General features: G+C 35.8%; 2 protein-coding genes across 2 annotated transcripts in view; both read right to left on the bottom strand.

Annotated features, from left to right (window-relative positions):
* LOC118268625 (transcription initiation factor TFIID subunit 13) overlaps positions 1–23,179 on the bottom strand; it is a 136,768-nt gene that overhangs the window by 54,341 nt on the left and 59,248 nt on the right. The window lies entirely within an intron of this gene.
* On the bottom strand, positions 6,184–10,086 carry LOC118268394 (odorant receptor 2a-like). The gene is made up of 5 exons (XM_050706631.1): positions 9,019–10,086; positions 8,842–8,941; positions 8,542–8,646; positions 7,000–7,155; positions 6,184–6,321 (listed from the first exon to the last, which is right to left on the bottom strand). The coding sequence occupies exons 1-5, from the start codon at positions 9,789–9,791 to the stop codon at positions 6,268–6,270; spliced, it is 1,188 nt and encodes a 395-aa protein (XP_050562588.1). The 5' UTR covers positions 9,792–10,086; the 3' UTR covers positions 6,184–6,267.

Genomic DNA, 23,179 nt, shown 5'->3' with positions numbered 1-23,179 from the left:
ACTCAGTTTGCCATCTTAGATACGTAAGCACCACTACGTCTGAGATTCGCCTAATCTGCTAATCCTCAAGTGCTAGGTGCTGCGGATCGCAAATCGATATCAATTAAGACCAAAATCTCTGAACTGTAACTATCATTTCTGGCAACGATCGTCTTCATTAAAGTAGGTAAGTAGGTTCTTCGTTAATTGCAAGCTAATGATAATAGAGTCAATAACATATTAACACATTGAACGTTGTGGTGGTCACCGGTGACCGACGTTAGCGGAGGATTTGCCTTCAACAGTTTTCTATTGACAGTCAAAGACTTAATTATTATTTATTATTATATTCAATAAAATAAGGTCTAAGAATAAAGGTCAAAATGTCTCCGTAAAAGTGTGAGTAATTTTTTTTTAAGAGGGGAAATCATCCAATATCTTCTCCCGCCTTGGGCGAGACGAGAGGGAGTGTCAGACTCTTACTGACTAAAAACCACCCCGTTCCTATTCCTGCTTTCCGAGCTAGAGCCCCAGTAAACCTGCTAGGTAGTCCGGATCAGGCATCAGCCCTACTGGGCCCCATCTGTGATCGTCTTATGGTCTGGTACGCACGGGTCTGGTTCTGATCGGGTGGCGAGCTACCTTTGCTCGCCGTCCGCAAACCCGCACAAAGGTGTGAGTAATGAAAGAGCACTTACAATCAACTTAATTATTTGAAATCTTCCTAATATGTAATTATATGCCAAAGGAATATGAGACTTGTAAGCCAATGTTTTCTCACAATACGAATTGCTTAACACCAGAATATATTTTTAGAACTTAGCTAAGTTTATTTTAGAAAACACAATAGTAGCTATTTTCGTTTGTATATTTGTAGTGTTTGTTACGCTTTGGTGATAATCAAATTAAATTGTGGTGTAATTTTACCAAAATAATGTAAGTATAATAAATGCATCTTCATCATCATCAGCCTGATCTCGTCCACTGCTGGACATAGGCCTCTCCAATGGCACGCCACTGAGCTCGATCTTCAGCTCTACGCATCCAACCACTACCAGCCACCTTGCGGATATCGTCACTCCACCTTGCTGGAGAGCACCTTATACTACGCTTACCTTATAATAAAGGCTTTCTGATATAACTTTTAATAATAATAAATAGATTATAATTTCAAAATCTTTGTATGAAAATAATTAGCATCCTAATGTAGCTCTAACGTCTGAATACTGAAGTGTACTCAATTTTAGGTTATGTTTAAATACTGAGCTATATTCTCTATGTTATTATAAATATTACTAGGAGTATCATAAAATTAAGTGGCTTTTTAACATTATTCCTCTCTGTTTAGACTTTGAAATACATTTTCAGCTTAACGTTTAACCAAGGTGAACTAGATTATATACCTACTTATCCAAAGAAAAATCTATTTATCGGCTAATAGTAATAGTAGGTTGGATAAGCCATAGGTCAAGGCTCCCGTTTTCAGCAACTCACTACTTAGGTAAGCAGAACTATAAATCATTTAGAAGTTTTCTTAAGTTCAAGGTGGAAGGCTATTACTATGGAGTAGGTATTTTAAGTGGGAGCTGTTAGTTTAGTTATTTAGTAGGCACGTTAGGAAATTCATATTCAATTATAGTATAGAAATTGGTTGGTGACTGATACGATCAATGGCTCTAAAAGCACGATACTATAACTAAAGCGGCTACTTACTATTTGTTTTGCTACGTCACGCTTTTTATCCCCCACGGGATAGGTAGGATTGCGCCTGCACATTATGGCACGTAATGCCAATGTACAATGTACATCAACTTATCATCATTTGTGTCATAAGTCCCATGTAATAGGGGGTTAACCTATTGTCATATACTAGGCACAATTCCAGACTCCGTGCCGCTACCAACAAATAAAACGAAATAGGTATCAAACGATTTGCCTAACTGTATATTTGATCTATATATATATTCTTGATATTCTCAAAAAATATTTTATCCCAATAAACAATTATTCTATAGGTAAAAGTAATGTCTGTCGCTAAATAAAATGGCTGTCCTTTTTCCTTTAACGATTTTACAACAAGGAAACTACATTACCTAGTTCGCACTAGCTCTGTGCCGTAGTTTCACTCGCGTACTTCGTTCGTGTCGTGTGTGATGTTAGTTTTATTACTTTAAACGGAAAGAAAACTGTCAATGGAAAATAGATTTTAACGACTGCATGGCCAGTTTGAAAGATCTAAAAGAAAAAGTGAACACTAGCAACTACTGATAGGAATAAAATAAATGTTTGGTAAGGAACATAATTGATTGAATTGGTAATTACCTAATTATAACAACTAGTGGTCGCCTAGTGGTCGAAATTCAACCATATACGATTTAATTTACAATACCACTTAACATACGTTCAAGGATAATTTTTATTTAACTCAAACAAACTCTTTTATAAAACTCTTTTCATATGAGACGTGAGAATATCATCGCAATGTCTATCGATTTTGACGTTTTGTCAAATACGATCAGATACTATGCATGTGTGTGTAATGTTTTATTTATTGATTTAATGTACTTTATAAGCATTATTTTTGAAAAATATTAGCGTTTTGCACTTCTCCTACACATAAACTATAAGCGTACCAAATTTTATGCTCCTACGTCCGCGCAATTTTCGTAAAAAGCGGTCCAAAGTTTTTGCATTACGTATTAATATATAGATTTAATTATATCGATATAATAAATGATACCATAGTTTGTAAAATACAGTCGACTCTCGATAATTCACACCTCTCAATAATTCGAAATCATCGCGAGGTCCCTACAAAATCTTTATATTTCGACTATATGTATATATACGACTATTATAACTAAATCAATACATTTTTATACAGGTATACTCGTTAATTCGAACTTATCGATGTCCAACTCTCGATAATTCGAAGTTGCAGACAAAAAAGTATAGAAAGATCTTCGAATTTTCAGTGGAATTTTTTTTTTTTTTTTTAAAAACGTTGCCCCACACTAGGATTTTCTCCTGTGTCGTGGGTGCGTTTACAAACATACAAGTTCACATACACATGACACCCAGACCCGAAACAACAATTTGTGGATCACACAAAGAGTTGCTCCGTGCGGGAATCGAACCCGCTACCCGTTGCGCGGCAGCCAGTTGCCCAGCCACCGCACCAACCGTGCAGTCAAATTCTGGGAAAACTTCAAATTTTGAACCATTTGTTATTTTAAGAGTCCCTGGAATTTCCAATTATCGATAGTTGATAGAAATAAATGAAGGTTGGGTTAACACTGAAATACTAGAAAGTTTGTTTATAAAACTGGAAAATTCTATAAAACATCAACGAGGCAAACAAAATCCAGTTAACGTAAAAACAGTTTACAGGTTTTAAACTAGATTTTACTCGTGACTTCACTTTGAAAATCTGTCCGAACAGTATTTACGTCGAATAGAGAGACTACTTTTTCCATCGTTTTGCAGGTGAAGTTGCATCTAAATCAAATAAAAGATGAATATTCTGAATCTTTCTCAGTTCAGTTAAGAACTTGCTTCCTTAGCAACTTGGGGTATTACCATCGACGTGGTGCCAGGATACTGCTTGGCTCTGCTGATTCAGTAAAGATAAAAAATATTTTATAGTTATTGTTAGTATTCATATTTCAGATATAGGTAATCGAAATAACTAAAATGTTCCCTGGGAAATAAAGAAAAATTGAGATCATTCTATTTTTGTGGTGTTAAAAATTAACACTCATTTTCACCAGGCACATAGCTGCCTAACATATCCTAGTTCTGTATCATAGGACTTCGTCTATTGTCGATATCGATCGTAGAGTTACCGTGATATTATTAAAAAAAATTTCCAACCCAAAAGAAGACTCTTTTTTGGCTATAGTTAATAACAACTAGTTCGACTACCAACTAATTAAGTTCTTTAACACAATTTCTAAAAAAAACTAAACACCCTTTAAAGTTTCGTAATTCGCAACCTAATTGGCCTTTGGTGGACGACCTTGATGCAAAGATTATCAGCTCAAATAGACTGTTACGAAGGCTAGGTGTTGCTAAGGCTGAAGATAACTGAGTCACCAATACTCTGTACTTCTAAGGATTCCTTAGGTAATCCCGTTCGTGTACCTTGTTATCAATAGTCTAATGTGCTGTTCGAGTTTCTCAGGAAATCTGTCTTATGTCATTTTAGGCAATACGTTGTTCAGTAAGAAGTTATTGTCAGTCATTCATACATAATATAGGTACCTATTTGTTCTTTGTTATTTCTATTTAAATTAACCTTTCGTCTGGGTATATAAGACAACAATAGAATACACATTGTGTCTCGCACTGGTCAGTGCTTCAATATTTGAGGGGTTAAACATAAATGGGAATTTAGGATCACCAGACTTGTTATATCATATCGAAATATGATTCGTGTAACAATAAGTTACGGGTTTAATGTCATATAACTATTAAACTTATGTAATAATAACCATTTTCCGAATAGGCTGCAATCTTAGTCGGTTAATTTGTAGTTGATGATTTGCATGTAAGTATCTTTAAGCATTTTTATAGCGATTTTTTTTTGAGGGGCGAAAAAGACATGCTAGCATACGTATCATGTTGAAGTAAACCGAAAAGATTGATTCGTATTTTCTACGAAACATATTGAGAAGTCGAAGACGAAGCGTAATGTATAAAGTTACTCCGACTTTTTACACTAAGCCTTATGAAAATGAACTACGTGTTAGTTTTAGACAAAGTTTTAGTCTCGTGTAGACTTTGTCGGCTATTTTGTCGGCCACCCTCGACGGAATCTCATTACGCCGGCATTATCCTTAGCGTCGCCGAGAAATAATTACTATGTCACGGGCACGTTAGCAGATGCTAATGAATAAACATCGACTGTAATGTGGGAACTTGGAACTTTTGTTACGAAGCTAACATCTCTTTAGCACGTTAAAAATTGCCGTTGTAAAAATTATTAATACCTAGAGCTATGTTATGTTGCGATATTTTTAGAACATATGCTTTGTGGATTGTTTTGTTACGTGTTCTTCTATTCAAATCTAAAAATAACGTTCACTATTAAAAAGCAGTTTCATAATAATATGTATATGTGACGTCACTCTTAAAATGATAAGGATAGAAATATAGTGTTCTCCTTTTACTCAAATGAAAACGTTCTTCTGTAGAGGGTGTGCAGAAAAGGCAGTAAAATGTAATAAAAACGTAGATATATATCTGTAAACAGCAGCAGAATATTTTTTAAGCTTACAAAAGTATTATTTTTAATTAAAGTGCATAAACATGAACTTTTCATTAGTTTTTCTCATTGCACACATGTGTGTGTAATGTTTTTGGCGTCTTAGAAAAAATAAAGAGAGCTGATAAATTCTGAAGAATTTTTTTTTTCTTAATTGAAAATAATTAATTCACATTTAAAAACAATCACATTAAGTAAGTAAGTAAATAATAAACAGTATATTAATTTTCTCACTACAAAGAATATGTGCTGTTAAATATAAGTCCATGCATAAGCATTAAGTACCATAATCCTGTGAAGTAGATGTTGCTTAAAATTATCCTTTTTTAATGACCTTGCATAATTGGACATTCACAGAATTTATACCCAATTATAACAATGGATGTGATTAAGCAAACATATTGTGATAAGGAATTAATTTAAAATAATTGCAGGTACAAAGTTTATGTATGAGGATGATTTTATCTGTGTTGTTGTTTAAAATATCAACAGCCTATAAGTGGCCAAAGGCCTCTTCTCGCACGGAGAAGGTTTGAGCATTAATCACCACGTTTTTCTTTACTATTTGTTAGTGGTGTCTAAATAATCAAATACATAATAAGAAACTAGTTGTTTGAAGTTGCATGTTTATTTATAAAGAAACATAAATTAAAATTTAACTCATTATCACATTAATCTTACATAATCTTAGACAATACGAAGTATATTATGTTGTTAAATATAAGTCCATTTTTGAACGATTAATACAAAAATCTTGTAATGTAGATATTGCTTATCCTTTTTTAATTTCCTTACATAATTGGATATCCACAGAATTTTATTTATACCCAATAATAACAATGAAAGTATTAATAATGAATTAAACATACGTGATAAGGAATTAATATTTAAAATATTTGCAGTACAGAATGTACAAAGTTAGTAAATGAGTATAATGCTATATTTTGTGGTGTTTAAATTAATATGTTAAATAATCTAGTAATATCTTATATGCTATGAATATTTATATAATTATACTATTTTTATTCCCAAGCTGCATTCATCAAGTTCAGGATCCCGTAGGATTGACGGCACATCTGAAACAGTTCACATTCAAGTTAAGATAGACAATTTTGTGCAATTCATATGATACATTCATGAATATGAGCCCCTAGCTAGGCTTGAAACTGGTCGAGTTAACGCGCTCGAGCTCGGTAAAAATTATATATTAGCGTAAATAAATTAAACATTATTAATTCAGTAACATCTCACTAGAGTAAAGTCCACATTGCGTTATTTGACGAATGCATGCATTTATCTTGTGCGGTTCTGCGGACGGCGAGCAAGGGTAGCTCGCCGCCTGACCAGAACCAGACCCGTGCGTACGGTGCGTCGCGATTCCATCAGACCATCACAGATGGGGCCCAGTTAGGTTGATACCTGATTGGGAACTGCAGATTACCTAACGGGTTAACCGGGGCTCCGGTTTTTAGTCAGTAAGAGTCTGACACTGTCTCTCGCCTCGCCTGAGGCGCGAGAAGCTATTGGATGACTATCCGCATCCCAAAAAAATGCATTCGTCTGTCATTGTTTCTAGAGAGAACAATACAACATTTGTCAAATGTCGCAACGTAACTTTAATTATATACAAAAACAAAAAAGATACTGAACGTAATTACCGAACGCATTAATAAATCTAAACGATAGCCACAGTACCTAAATATATTATCAAACCTTTTTTAAAAGACTATGTCTGAAAATGTTACGTTACCTACCTCAGCGAATGTATCTAGATTAATCTCGTAAAACACTGTGGTGATGCCCAAAGGGATCCTGGCCCTTGTTATCATGAACAATACAATCTGTCGTATACGTCTGTCTGGCTGTTTCTCCCAACCGCACGAGTATATTGCTTGACGAAATTTTTCACTCTGCAACGACAAAGGTTGACATCATGCCTTTTATTTACTGAAGGAGTTGTTAAAGGTGTGTAATATAAGATCTATTTTATTTACGAAAGCATGGCTAATTGTTTAATATTTTTATAGTATTAAGAAATTAATTGCACCTAGCTTTACTGGCAGACTGACTGACAGACAATTCAATTTGACGTTTCAGAAGTGCATAATTTAAATAAATAATTTGAAATAAATGTTTTGACTTTGACCATGGAATTGCGGAAAGAAATAATTTTAATATTATGACATGTAATTTCATAGACACAAAGATGCCTTGACTTGTATTTGAAATTTTTATTTAGAAATTTTGGTATTATTTATATTGACATTACTTTACAATAATTTAATTAAATTGGATTTATATTGTATGTAATGTAATAAAGAAACATTTGCATGCCTGGAAAAGGAGGAAGAGACTGTGCTAATAAAAATTTGCCTAGATAGACTAGAGAAGATCCATTGTATCACATTTTCCTGCGAATTAATTTCTATTTGTATTTTCTTTTAGTGATAGAAAGTGAGCTAATTCTAAGAATTCATGATGCAGACTCAATACTAACTGTTTAGAATTTTCAAAACAAAACCTTGTATTGACCTATATAAGACCCCTTATTCGACAGTGCGACGTTCTCTGATATTATTTATCTCATACATTGTTAATTATATCTATAAAACAATGTTATTTGATAGACAAAACAAAAAGTTTAACGCACGAGTATGACCCTTTGCAGACTATCAGAAATGTGTGACAATTAGATTATGCCAGTGACTGACCTCACAGATGTTTTTGTATTGTTTTCAAATATTTGTAAATTATTATTTTTCATTACTAATGAATTTAGAAATTTCGTCTGAAATATACTCGGTGTCCTGCTAGTAGGTAAAAGATTTCAGTATAAAGGTAAACGTCCACAGGCCCGCATCGTACGCATCGCACGCATCGTCCGCATTCTGTATGACTTCATCAGTACGCATCGCATGTAGCCATTGCTGATGATACGTACGATGTGGATCAGTGGACGCAGTTGTATGAGTTTCTATACAAGACAAACTAAAATCCGTTGCGTGCGGTGTTGTGTGTTGTGCGGTTCGCACAAGCAAAAATAAGGTTGCTTACCTAACTAACTGTCTAAATAAGCTACGTCAAAAATTTTAACTTTTTGGGAGCACAAGAGCGCCTTCATACTATCGTTTGTCATCAGCGTTCAATTGACGGAAACGCCACGACAACGCAATCCCTGTGCCGCATATCGAACGCCTATGCTGGACAAGCTCTTAGTGAAATCGCTCTAATATACCCTGACAAGTAAGTTTGCAAAAATAAACTGCATTTTACAAATATATTCTTTTATCTCCTACCTTTTCCATTAAAAGATCGCTGTAGTAACAGGGCATGAAGAAATGCAATATGCAGCCAACAAAGAATGAAATAAACTCGACGTTTATCCGTTTATCTCGCAAATCCTGCAAGAATTAATTATAATTTATTGTGTATTATTCGTCTTGCATTCTACTCGGATTGTTTTCACGTTTAGACGTTCAGAAATCTTCAGATACAAATCTCTTTAATAAGAAATAAGTTCTCAAGGTATTTGCTAGGACCAAATTACGTAATTCATAGACGCAACTATTAAGAACTACTTGGTATTCATTACTTACTTCAACTATCTGAAACGTTGTTAGTGGTAATAAAAATGTAGTCGCTTTCATGTTATATTCATATAAAATGGAAAAGTTTTTCTTCACGCGGTCCACTAACCTGTAAATAAGAATGTAACTATTATTCTTATGAAAAACATAATTTTATTACAAGCGAAAGTAATATCGTTAGCATACTTGCAAAGATCCTGTTGTTTTGAAATGATCTTCTTTAATCCGTCTTCTATTTCTTCCTTATTCGCACTAACAAACAATGTACTAATGTGTCGACTAAGCAGATCCAGTTGACCACATGTATGCAACATGAATATCGGCACCATAGGATCAAACCCTACATACATTGACGAAGCGTACACGTCAAAAGAAAAAGTAAAAATAAATAAAAGCCAGAAAAATATCGTAACATCCTTATAGTCTTCTATTGGTTGGGGGTAGGTCAGGTCAAAGAGAGGAACAAGAACAAACTCCCCTTTCCAGTAATAATACCCCATTAGTACAAAAGCTTTTATCGGGAAGATAGCGCTAGTACCGAAACCGAACACGAGCCAAAATTTGCATACAGTTACACCTCTTTTAGCATACTGAACCACTATCTCCTTGTCCTCATTACAGAAGTCCTGAGCAGCTGCATAGTCTCTCTCCATGATGTTAATTAGCTCTTTTATAGATTCTTGGTGATGCAGGAGTACGATATACTTCAAAGTAATCGTCAAAGACACTATGACCATCGTCCCATTCTTGCTCGCTTCGGCGAATTTTCCGAATTTGATGTCATGACAGAATATTGAATAGGAAAGGAAGAGAAAACAAGAGAATGTTATCATCATTATAACGGAGAATTGGATCTTCCAGCGTCTGTCGCGAGCAATGGATGGATGTGATCGGTTCAATCTCATGGAAACGGTGGCAATTTTGAACATTTCTTCAAAATTTAAATCTGTTGCGTCCATTTTGCAAATTTATTCAAGAACTAAGTACTGTTGTTGCTTGTATCGCTTTGTTAAATGAAAGTTTTAAATGAATTGTTAGAATTGAAGTGATTTCTTTGTAAAAAGCGTATGCCATTGACAGAGTAATAACACGTCAACGGTTCTAACAATGGATGATATAAATTTACTTTCGTTCTGCGGTTTTGCTTTGTCGTTTCAACGCTGTATTTTTATGCGGACTATTTTGTTGTTGGTTCCTTTGGCTAAAGGCCAAAAGCGCTTAGCTATAAGTACTTTATAAAACCTGAGTAATTATTATGAAATATTATAAATAAAGTTCTGTAAATTCAATTGTTTAACGTGAGGTTCTGAATCAGATTTTTCCGTCATGTTTAGCTCAAATTTAAGACATTCTGTGTCTTTGTGTAGCTCAGACCAAATAATTAATATTTTTTTCATTATCATCATCATCATATTAACCATAAGATGTCCACTGGTAAACATAAAAATAATACTTTTTTATTGGTCTAATTTCCCAAGATACTCAGCGCATAAAACACAATGCTATTGGATTTTTTATGCTAGCTTTCTTCTGTATTTTATTTTATGCAAGTACAAATTAGAAGCAATACCAAATTGACTGTATGTATCGACCGATTAAATTGTTTGAATTCATAATAGGATTGCAAGGTTGTAGTCAATCGTGTGGCTGACAGTAACATTGTACCCCTCGTAACATGTTAATGCACGCACCCCAGCATTAGGTGCTCAATTGGATTAGCGCTGTCATCAATCAACCTTCGAGAATGGTACTGAAACTCCTTATTTTCCCGTCAAATTGTTTATGGGAAATTGTCTACTTATTGTACTGTTGCGTAATAATATCAGGACTGTTATTGCTTGAAGGTTGGGGATTCGCTTTTTTGTTTTAGAAATGGTCATCTATGGGTTGGGTTCCATTGTAATAGGATATGAGAAATAACATCAAACTTAAGTCGTGGGTAGGCCAAAGTGCATACATCAAACTTACATCATACATAGATCAACAGCCTGTAAGTGGCTACTGCTGACCAAAGGTCTCTTCTCACATGGAGAAGGTTTAAGCATTAATCACCACACTTGCTCAATGCGGGTTGACGATTTCAAACTTATGATTAGAAATTACGATATTTCCCTTCACTTCCTCATAAAATCAACTTTAATGTCTAATTTATAATGATTAAAATTATAATATTAAACACGCTAAAAGCTTTAATGGTCGTTGAATCAGTTTTACAACGAGCTAGACACATAAAAATTGCGAGATAACGCACGCCAGCTTATTTTTGATAGCTCTATAAATGTCTTATCTGAAATTGTAAACACGTAGGTATTGGATTATCTTAGAAAATATAGCGTTTCATATTGATCGTCAATTTACTTGATTTGTATCAAGAACTGTGTAAGGCTTTTATGCCAAGGAGTTAAGGTAGTAGAGTACCAGGGTACTAGGGTTGCCTAAAAGAGCCATCAGACCATCACAGATAGGGCCCAGTAGGGCTGATGCCTAATTCGGAGCTGCGGACTACCTAGCGGGTTTAGGGGCTCCAGCTCGAAAAGCAGGAGTAGGTACGGGGTGGTTTTAGTCAGTAAGAGTCTGATATCTCGCTCACCTTGCCTAGGCGAGAGAAGTCATTGGATGATTTTCCGCCTTAAAAAACTAGGATTAAATTGTAATGTATTTACAATTGTGGAAAAACAATAAATATTGAGTATGCATATGCAGTATAGGGTAGTGAACTCAGTATTTTTGATGTTTTGGCATTAAACCAAAGAAAAAGTAAATTAAATACTCTAATGATAAAAACGCGAGCAAATCCTCAAACAAAAGTTAGTACATCAAAATAAATATGTAGACCTCACTCAAAGCAGTTACGTTACAAATCCCCTGTATTTTTGTATCATTCAGTTGTTTGCTTGGTAACAAGTGTAGTTTTTATGTAAGACAAAAAATGTGTCAACATTTCAAAGTCCATTTTCAGTAGTCCCCTAGATATTTTACTTTATATTTGTTCATTTGTATTCCGGCCGCGACCCAAAAGACCCGTTGCTGTCTTGAATTCCTTATTTTGAATCTCGAAAGAATCTCTGAGCCAATTTATGATAAAACAGCAGAATAGGAGCCTAGTATGTTATATGTAACCCTTGTAATTCCTTATAAACAAAATTACTATGCATATGTACACGCGATTATGTAATTACGGTAATGGAATCACAAGAGTAACCGCATTCAAGCCACCGTATTTCTGTTTTAAGGTTAATGTAAAAACGCCTTACCAAAATTTCGCTAAGCGGATTCGACATTTGCATAACTGTTAATGTCCTTTAAAAGCGACGTGTTCGCGCAAAGTTGGGGAAAAATATTTTGCGTTTGCTTTCACAAAGTTTTTATTGCCGACGCTTCGCATGTTACCTACGTTTATAAATAATACTTCCTGCTCCGGAGTCACCTTATGTTGTGAATATTTGAGTTTATTTTACGTTCCGAACTCCTACATTCTCGAGAAAAAGGACCTACATAATACATAAATCATTGCAGTCTCTTACACGATACAAAATGGTAGCATTTATAGTTAATAACAAATGGGTGGCTATTAGTTTAGATCTCATGTCTACAGTTCAACGAACAAAACGCATTTGTCATACAAAATCAATTATATTTAATCCGAATCATGATTCGACTTAGACCTTGTTCCAATTTGGCCAAAGCGACGGTCGTCGACCAAGCAAAATGGGTCATCTCGTCAAACAGACAGCTTGATGGATCGCTCCTAGTTGGTCTGGGTGGAGAGGCACCAGCTGACTCATCCGGAGGGCATTACCATGCTTTCACTGTTACATTATTGAGAGGAGTTCGTGACCGCAAGGCCCCTAAAAAAAGAACTACCGGCCGCCATAGTTCAATTTTATTTTCGCCCTTGGGAATGCCAAGAATTTGTTAAGGTCTCGTGTACCGTGTTTTGTCATCCGATCAGGAATCATTATGTTGTGTTCACAATATGAGGTATGCTATTGATGAATCTGAATATTACTGAAGTGATCTGAATAATTAATAATGGTTGCTTGACACCATGTTAAAGTACAAACGGAATTTAATATCGTATGTGTGTTATGTTATGACTAATATTTGTGTAAATTATAAAACTCAGAGAACGAGGAAAAGGACATAAAATATGTTGTGATTTTTGGTCCTTTTGCGAAAAATATGTACATATTTACCTCCCACATCCTACCAATTACTTAAATTTTATAAAACTGAACTCGTTTAATATTTTTTAACAAGCTTCATTTAAACTTTTTAATTGCAAAAAAAAAAATCACGTAGCAATTAGAAACAGATTTGTATTTTCTGTTTATAATTATCATACTAGCAGAAAATCATTTTTTCAACACCCAAAACTAACGTTGATAGAATAAAATGATTCATTCAAATCCAAATTACGTTACGATATTTCAGTTTAATAAAAATAAAAGTTATTTGGCATACAGCTGAGCCTATCATCGAGTTTGATTCGAAAAGAGAAAAAAAATGATTTGTGTATTTGCAATCGTTATTTGTGGAACTCTTTGATGGATATGCGGTACGTACGTCAGAACGGTACGTACGTCACAACGGGAACTAATTGAAGCGACGCCGGACGCCGGACGTCGGGAAAAAAACTGCAGCTCGATGGGAAAACAAAGGGTGGAAATAGGTTTTTGTAGCAATCGTCTCGGCTGACGAGCAATGGGATGAATTAGCTGTTTTGTTCCATAGGCTTCTAACTAAACGTGTTAAATGCACGTTTAAATTGAAAAGGGAAGCACAACAAGGGAAGTACAAGTACTAAAGTGTGGGAGAGCCATGCTTCGGCACGAATGGGCCGGCTCGACCGGAGTGATACCACGGCCTCACAGAAAACCGACGTGAAACTACGTTTGCGTTGTGTGAGTAAGGTTACCGGAGGCCCAATTCCCCTCTTCCCAATCCCCGATTCCCGAACAACAACCTTGAAATTCCTAACCCCGAAAAAGCTTTCAACGCACTTGTAACGCCTCTGGTGTTTCAAGTGTCCATGGGCGGTGGCGAATCCTTACCATCAGGTGATACGTCTGCTCGTTTAGTGTTTCATATGAAAAAAAAAAACAAAACTTTGGCATCGTATTTCGTATTCGTAGTCAGTCGACTTGATAAATGCTTCGCTGCCATTCGAACCATTTTGGGTCGTTGCTCTGAGAGTCCAAGCGGAAAGGTAACAGGTGGCCGGTCTATTAATTTATCAAATGCATTTTGTGATAACTCCTTTTGTAAATGTCTAAGTCTACTGTCAGATGAAATGAAGTGATATAAGAATGTTAACTAAAAATCATGGTTTACTGGAGATTGGACGTACATTAATTGAGAAAAGCTCTACTAGTTTCGAGTCACAGAGGGACTCTTCATAATGAGCAGCCTAAAGTAGGCTGCGCGACGTCGCAATTTTTTGTTAATTTAGGGTGTCTCACGATAGTGGTTACAAAAATGATAAGTGTGTCTACCATACATATGGACTTTTCAGGACTAATAGTTAATATTAAGAAAGAACTCATTTAATATAAAAAACTGATTAATTATTTTTATTAAATACCTACTTATAATTCTATTTTCATTCAATTGCAGCAGCTAACGTAACTTCCTCACTACCAAAACAATGGGATTTTATAAACAACACACTGCATATAACCAGATAATAATTAAACACATTAATTAATAGCCCCATTCAGGGCACAGTGGGGCTACCTGCGTTCATTACGTGGTTAGCGCAACAATGCTATCACATTCCACTTAACACAGCAAAAGGAACGTGGGGCACATTCAGAACACCCTGATGACACAACACGTTATTATAATTAGGCGCACGACTCGCATCCGACTCGTATCCGGACGGGATATTCGGAAACGTTCGTGTGTATGGTTGTCTAGAGACGTTTAAATTGAGTTTCTAGATTCATCAATTAGATTTGTTTGTTAAGAATTTATAGTATTTTGTGGCTTGACAGAGATAAGTTTTTTCAACGAGCATTTGGTTCAACAATAAGGATAACTCAATTTAAACGCTTGAAAACTTCGTGTTTAAGGAAACACGTCCCAACATCTCTATAAAATTCAGCTCCTCAAATTAAATTAAATAAAAAAAATACAGATGTATTTTTTTTATTTGAATTGTATATTTTGACCAGACTAATTTACTACATTTTTGTTTGAATTTTTGTAATTGTACGTGCTACGTGCAGTTACAAATGCCACATAGGTAATTCATTCAAACTTATTCAACATTTTGGATTTAAATTAAATGCTTTGAATTTTAACTTTGACTTTAAAGTATAAGTCAAAATATTCACAAGATGCAGGCAGCTAACAATAGTAGAATGTAAAGAATTCAATGGTATGCTTTTGGAAATGCCTGTGATTTAGCATAAAATTAATGGGTAATTTAAGCAGGTTGTTTCTACTGGTGTAGGATCCAAGTTTTCTTTAAAATTCAGCTCTACCTATCGGTAATTTTTAAATGAAATGTATGGTTTTAAAAGAATAATTTACTAAAATTTTGAATAACAAATACTTATTGTTTACAATTATCCAAACTGCTTGAAACTATCATGAGATTAAGATCAAATTGCACGTAGGTAATGCAGTGTGCAGTCAAACTTATTCAACCTTTTTGTGTTTAGTTACTAGCATCAAAGTCTTATAGAATAATAGAAGAATGGGCACGTGGTCAAGGAAACGTGATCGTGAGGGAATCGAACCGTGATTAAGTGACAGGAAATAAAAGAAATTGGGCCAACGTGGTATACAGAAGTGGAATTGTGCTTTATCACTCTTTGACTGAGTGGTTAGAAATGTTATTGCTATGAATGAGGTCTTTGGTGTGATTATCGAGTTGAATTATCAATAGAAAGTCTATTATGTTTTTCTGTTTATTCACGTAACTTTTTGACGTGATGGACGACTCTACCTCACCTACTTACTACGTCATACCTAGCCATATTTTCTTGTATTTCAGGTTAGTTGTAAGATTGTAACTATGAATTAATACTCAAATAAATTATATAGACAAACTAAATAACCACATAACCATTACTCAATCTTCCCAATCCCCCAACAATCCTTAAATTCCTAACCTCCAAAAGGCTGGCAACGCACTTGTAATTCGGATGCCTATGGGCGGTGGCGATTGCTTACCATCAAGTGATCCGTCTGCTCGTTTACCGACTTATACCATAAAAAAGTCTGATTACAAGCAAGATACACATAACCGCAGTAGTAATGCGAACTGTCTGATGCACGGTACGCCCGCGGTGTAAGAAATGTTTTTAAATAAAAATGCAATTTAACGTTATTGCATATAAAGTTAGATAAAACCACCACACACGTACAATTAAAACTGTTTAAAGCATATTCAACTCTATTGCATTAAACTAAGGTTGATAATAAAGAAATTTGGTGGTTTAGGATAGCTTGAAGCGCTGCTGTCTGTACATGAACACTGAAATGAAATAACACGCAAATGGTTTGTGGCATTTTTAATTTGCTGAAGGAGCGACGCATCCCTGCTTTCCACTTCGCTAAATTGGAAACTGCGCGTTTTTGTGCAATGTGATGCTATTTCACAAGCGTCAGTTTCATAAAATTTGAGAAAAAATGTTGGGTACCTAAGCTATAGTACTGTATAACTGGCAGATAGTATTTAATAACACCAATATTAGGCAGTGCGAGTACATTATCGAATAGGTCTCTCAAATAGCACGTCTCTAATTCTGAATATTTTTGTATGATCAAAGTACAATTACTGAGGTCTCTTTATCGATTCAAATCCACAACGAGGTAATCCGATAAAGATGGCTTAGTACAAGTTTGTTTTATCGATGGATCGTAACGAGACCGCGTTTGGTGCTCTGATTGGTTGGTTCATTGAAGCTGACCAATCAGAGCGCCAAACGGTCTCGCTTATGTCCTTAAACGTAAAACACTTGTACTAAGCCCTCTGGACATATTATCATCGGCCCCTTTTCGTCCTCCGCAGGATTACTTACAAAATTGATAGTCATGGACCGTAAAACTGAATACTAATCCAGTTCCAAAATTAGTCAGCAATAGTCTCCCTCTCGCCTTACCCAAGGCATTGTCCGGTCATTGGATGATTTCCCCCCCTCAAAAAAAAGTACTATAATTTTGTAAGACGGTAACTACATTTAGGTAAGGAAAATAACCACGTGTACCTATTAGCTAGTGTCATTATTTATTATTTTAGTATGAATATACACAGCTTATTAAATTATTACGACTTATTTCCAACGATCTATAAAACCCTTGCACTTAAATGCAATTGTGATGAATATTTATCATACATAAACTCACGCCGCTGTTCCATGGGAATACATATTTATCAATTTTTATTTATTATGCAAAAATGAGAAGTATTGATTTAAATTGGTTATTAAATCTTATGTGTAGCTAAAGCATTCCGCTTTTGCGATTCGTTTAAGATCAATGAGAAGTTTGCCTAAGGATTTTTATTTCCTTTTCTTTTTTTTAAAAAAACGTTGCCTCTAGGATACCTAGGCCCGTAACAACAATTTGTGGATTACACTAAAAGTTGCACCGTGCGGGAATCGAGTCCGCTATCCATTGCACGGCAGCCAGTTGCCCAGCCACCGCGCCAACCGTGCAATCATTAATTCTCAAAATTCATTGACTTACCTTTATTAAACCGAACCAAAAATAAAAGGGATTACCTAACGAGTAAAATAATGCATTTGCTTGAATAAATCATTTATCTATCCACACTTGGTCGCACCTTTTGTTACTACAAGAAAACGTTTTCCAAATACGTTCATATTGTATAGAGGGCGGCATTGTCTCGTCTCGCCGGATCCATATGTCTACTGGCGAACAGAACGTAATTAATCAAAACAGTCGGCGTTCGCTGTAGTGATTAAATTGATGAAGATTGTACGCAGCTGCTCTATGCGCGTCAGAACATAACTTCATGAATTTTATTCCCTAAGAGACATGCACATCTGATTGAACAGCATAGTTTTGTTTAAGGTTCGGGTAATGAGTAGTCCAAAACAAAAAATACAATTTGCCTAATCAAGACCGTTCTATGCAGCTATGCTACGAAGATGTAATAGCTAAGCTGTGACCGTTTCCACTGATACTAAGCTATGTAGCTGTGCGAGGAAGATGGTCGAGTATGCGATGTTTCGATAGTTCGGCCATCCATAGTACACATTCATAGCACGCATCCATAGTACGCAACTTTCCATATAAAAACATAGCTTAGCTGAGTCTGCTTGTAGGCTAAGGAAGGAAAGAAGACATCAAACTATTTGTGAAAATACCAGGAGAAGAAGGTACTTATCTGTTGGGACTCGTATCTTAGGGCTCCTTGTTGTCGGCGACGGCGACCTCTCGCGCCCGGCACTGGTTCAGGCCATATGGTGCGGAGCGAGAGGGACTGGGATGCCGTCTCCTCCTTTTGCGAAGCAGTCATGCTAGCTAAGGAGGAGGCGGGGCGCGTGAAAGAAGCCTCACGCCCCAGCCGTCGCGATAGACACTCCGGGCGTCGGGGATCGCGTGACGATCTCCGGCCACCGTAAGTGCGGGTCTGCGGACGACGAGCAAGGGTAGCTCACCGCCCGAACAGAACCAGACCCGTGCGTGCGGCGCGTCGCGTTCCGGCGCGCCTCAAAGAGCTATCAGACCACCACAGATGGGGCCTAGTAGGGCTGATGCCTGATCCGGAGCTGCGGACTACCTAGCGGGTTTACCGGGGCTCCGGATCGAAAGCAGGAGTAGGAAGGGGTGGTTTTTAGTCAGTAAGAGTCTAACACTCCCTCTCGCCTTACCCAAGGCGGGAGAAGTCATTGGATAATTTTCCCCCCTCAAAAAAAAGGGCTCCTTGTTCCCCAGATGTGATTAGAATATAAAATACATACACCCTGTTTAAGCCCCTGGCCTAGATATTTGACCTCACCGGGTGAGAAGTATCCTTGCTTAGACAACTCTATGAATTATTACATCTCGAGATTTCCCTAAGGAAGAGCCTACCTAACTAATTACGCTACAAAATTTTACTAAATACAAATGTAGTGAAATTTTGTAGATTTATGAGACTTCGGTGGTTTTCTACTTACAATGGAAGGGAATGTTAATTAAAAATTGTGGATAGAAAATTAAGACCTTCTTCGTTTCCAGCCAGCCACCCAGATTCTTAATATTTACCATATTCAGATTAGTGTCGAGGTTATTATAACTAAAATATTCTGAACAGATTATAAGACTATAACTATTTACTTATTATTCAACACAATATTTTTTTTATGTTGTCACGCCTTTTATCCTCGAAGCGGTAGGCAGAAGTGTATATACGTCACGTAATGCCGCCATACATCATTTGTGTTATAAGTCCCATGTAATAGGGGGTGAGCCTATTACCATATACTGGGCACAATTCCAGATTCTGTGCTACTACTGAGAAATTTTCGAAAAACCGAAAAAAGCCCAGTAATACTTTGCCCGACCCGGGAATCGAACCCGAGACCCCTTGTGAGTCGCACTTGCGACCACTTGACGCCGTGGTATCCTCGTCTTCGTGTCTAGGTATTATAACAAGAATATTCTAAACAGATTATAAGATAGTACCGTACTTATTATTCAATACACTGATGTAATCAAATCGATCATCTTATTGCCGACGATTAATTAATTGGACGTGGAACAACGTCTCATTATGTGACGTCAGTTCCAGCGTTTGTCCAAATAATTATGGACTGACATGTCTTGTACGTGTGACAGTAGGACTATCTATTTATATGAGACAGTATAAATAACTACTGTTTTATAATAATAGCCTTATGATATAAATACCACTACGAATTTGTGTTTGGTCAAGGAAATTAATCTTATCGTTGTAAAGATATAGCGCCTGATAATTTTTAGATAGCAATGTTTAATTAGACGAGTTGTTGCTAACAGAAAATGTTGATTACATACAACTTATAATTTTTATTATTTTATTATTCGATTGGTAGGAAACCAAAGAAATTAAAGTCACTCCATTTTTACATATTCATTTGATTGAATGCCTTTACTTTTCATTTTTACGAGGAATCTGACAGAAATAAAATAGCTCCGAAAAACAATGTTTTTCCTGTGTATCAATTAACAAAGTATTGACATGTAACAAGAAATAATACATTTTGTAAAATATTGAAAATAACGTTTCATTTTGCCATCAGTGACTCAACATACTCAGCAGCAAAAATATGGTAGTATGGGAAAATATTTACCCTATTCATCACTTCGCTTTGATCTGTACTTCCAGGAACATCATGAATATACATGTCATAAACAAAATAAGCCTATTATATAATGAATATTGATTAGTTGTAAACTTTGGCTTCTAAAGCGAAATAATTCTTTTTTAAAACCGTTGCCCCACCGAAGGATTTTCTTCTGTATCGTGTGTGCGTTCATAAACATACAACAAACATACCTACAAGTTCACACACACATGACCCGAAACAATAATTTATGGAACACACAAAGAATTGTTTCGTGCGGGAATCGAACGCGTAGATGTGCCCAACCACCACACCAATCGTTCAATTTAGGTCTACATTCCATTTTTTTTTATTTCAACTAGGAAGCTAACGAGTAAACGGGTCACCGAGTCACAAGTCCAATGGTGGCCAGTTATCGCTAGTTTTCATCCAAGCTACATTACGAGAGTAAATAAAGAAGATAATCCTGTAACGTCCGCTAATTACAATGTGTAACTACAACTTCATCTCGAAATTACCGGCCACGCCTATTGTCCATCAGTGTCATCAAATTCTACGCTCTGTAATTTACTCTCAGAATATTAAGCTCCTGTCTATCACAGAGGTAAATGAACCGACCTTATCCACGTATCCATAAGATCTCTTTTGGCAACGTACGAAAACACGGTGCCAACTGTACAGAGGACCATTAGACATCTTTAGGTATTGAAATGGGACACAGTTGTTTATTTGTCCAATTGAACCTGTTTTCTTTCTAGCACAATCTAAACTCTGTGATACCAATGACAACCTTGAAGAACAATTTAAGGTTATATTTAATTGTTATAATAAGATATCGGGGTTTTAACGAATTTCAGTTCTAAGATACACAAAGATAAAGTTCATAATTATTGCACAAGAACCTTTTTCTTAAGTTTTAAAGTAAATATTCTTAATAATATCTTTACTTAATTAACTTAAAATTACGCTGACAGCATTAACGTAATCTTTGTTCGCTCTGAGCGAGCAGAGAGTGATAACTCGGCCTTCATTAGATAAAATATTAGAACCGGCGTTATCGTAATTGAAATCTGTAAAAGATGGTGCATTTTATTCAACTAAGTAGGTGTAGTTAATTTTGAAGGGACATTTTGATTTAAGAAAAGTAATGTAGTAAAAAAATATGTATTAAAAATAAGTTTTGGAATGTTTGAAAATTGTTTACGCTTTGTTGTAATTTTATTTACTTTTTTTCGAACACTACGCGTGCAATCCGATTATAAAAAAGCTTCTTCCATCATAGCTATTGATTGTTTTGTAACCGAAAAAATATCCGTTAATTTTCCGATATTTTTTCACCTTTGTCAAATTGAAAGAAAATCAAAATCTATGCTAAACCTTGACTGGACTACCTAATTGGTTACCGGGGCTCCGGCTCGAAAAGCAGGAGTAGGAACGTGGTGGTTTTTAGTCAATAAGAGGCTGACACTCGCTCTCGCCTCGACCAAGAAGTCATTGGATGATTTTTCCCCCTCAATAAAGAAATAAACCTACCTCTCGCCTCGCCCAAGGCGGGAGAAGTCATTGGATGATTTTCTTCCCTCAAAAGGAAAAAAGACTCTTTTGTCAGCACTATTGACTGATTGTAGGATATAATAGAGAAACTTAAAAACCCTAAACAGTTATTGATAAAGACTTATATATTACTTATATATACCTAGAACTCAACACTCACAATTAAAATAACTTCAACTTAGAACCCGTATCGGTACGAACAAGAAGCGGCAGAGCATACAATCACCTAAATTGAGTTCCCCACTATTATGGATAGTTTGACGTCACTCCGAGTTTGTCTATCATTTTACACTACACAAGTAATTAACAACCCACTTCGCCTTAGAATAGAACTGTAATTTATTTAACACCCTCAGCCTTGATTAATATCTAATTATAATTTAGGAAATTGTATAATTATGTTATATATTGTGACGGTATTGTGTTTCGTTGCTGTAAACAATATTAGTTATTAAACAAACATTACTCCTTATGACTACTGTAAATAGAAGGTATATTATATGTTTATCCTGGTTGTTAAGATTCATTAGTAGAATGATGAATCTGATGATGACGATATTAAGTTCCTTTTTATTAAATTGTAGGAAGTGTGGGAGAGCCATGCTTCGGCCCAACGGGCCGGCTTGAACGGAATGATACTACGAACTTACAAAATCACAGAAAAGCGACGTGAAACAACGCTTGCGTTGTTTCAAAGGCCTAATTACCCCCTGCCCAATCTCCAAATCCCCAATAACCCTTTAATACTAACAGTCAAAGGCCGGCAACGCACTAGTAATGCCTCTGGTGTTATTGGTGTCCATGGGCGACGGCGATTGCTTACCAAAAGGTGATCCGTCTGTTGGTTTACCGACTTATTATACCATAAAAAACGCAAATAAAATAAATAATTCTAACACACATCTAAAGTTTTATGAAAATCTAGTCAACAGCATTGCGTGATAACGACATAGAAATTAGTCGATAAACCTACTCCCAAAAAAAATATTAGTTTTTTAGCTACATTGTATCGTACGTCAATGATGGTTACAAGATTGTATTGCTCCGGAACCTTATGACCTAATAATATAAAGCGTTTTACGACGAAATGTTGAATTAATTCTAGTCTTAAACAGCTTATGTTATGTTTAGTGGTTCAAACTTTGTAGATCACACATCTTAAAGAAGTAAGAAGCTTTTGCCAACCCGTATTGAGCAAGTGTGACTATTACTCCTCAAACCTTCTCTGTGTGAAAAGAGGCCTTTGGTCAGAAGAGGCCACTTATAGGCTGTTGATGTGATGATGATATGAAAAACTATGCTCAAGGTCCTTTCAACAAGAAAACTTTTATAAGTCACTTGCCTTAAACCTGGTCTAAACCTTGTAGGAACTATGTCGAAACTTAAAATCACAAATTTAAATAAAGGCACGTTGTAAGTAAACAGTGAGGATATGAAAAGTTGAGGCAATTTGCGAGGCACGGAACATGCGGCCGGAAACAAGAGGTGTTAAACTTTTAATTAGT

The sequence above is a fragment of the Spodoptera frugiperda genome, chromosome 29 (genome assembly GCF_023101765.2).
Source record: "Spodoptera frugiperda isolate SF20-4 chromosome 29, AGI-APGP_CSIRO_Sfru_2.0, whole genome shotgun sequence".
Classification (NCBI taxonomy): domain Eukaryota; kingdom Metazoa; phylum Arthropoda; class Insecta; order Lepidoptera; family Noctuidae; genus Spodoptera; species Spodoptera frugiperda.
The sequence above is the reverse complement of the archived record's forward strand: the minus strand, read 5'-3'. Positions and strand labels throughout refer to the sequence as shown.

What these genes read in the sequence shown, in the direction of transcription:
- LOC118268394 (XM_050706631.1), bottom strand. Translation starts at nt 9,791, where the DNA reads ATGGACGCAACAGATTTAAATTTTGAAGAAATGTTCAAAATTGCCACC. An exon ending in AAACAACAGGATCTTTGCAA is followed by an intron (nt 8,942 to 9,018) that starts GTATGCTAACGA and finishes TCTTATTTACAG; the next exon opens with GTTAGTGGACCGCGTGAAGA. An exon ending in CAACGTTTCAGATAGTTGAA is followed by an intron (nt 8,647 to 8,841) that starts GTAAGTAATGAA and finishes TAATTCTTGCAG; the next exon opens with GATTTGCGAGATAAACGGAT.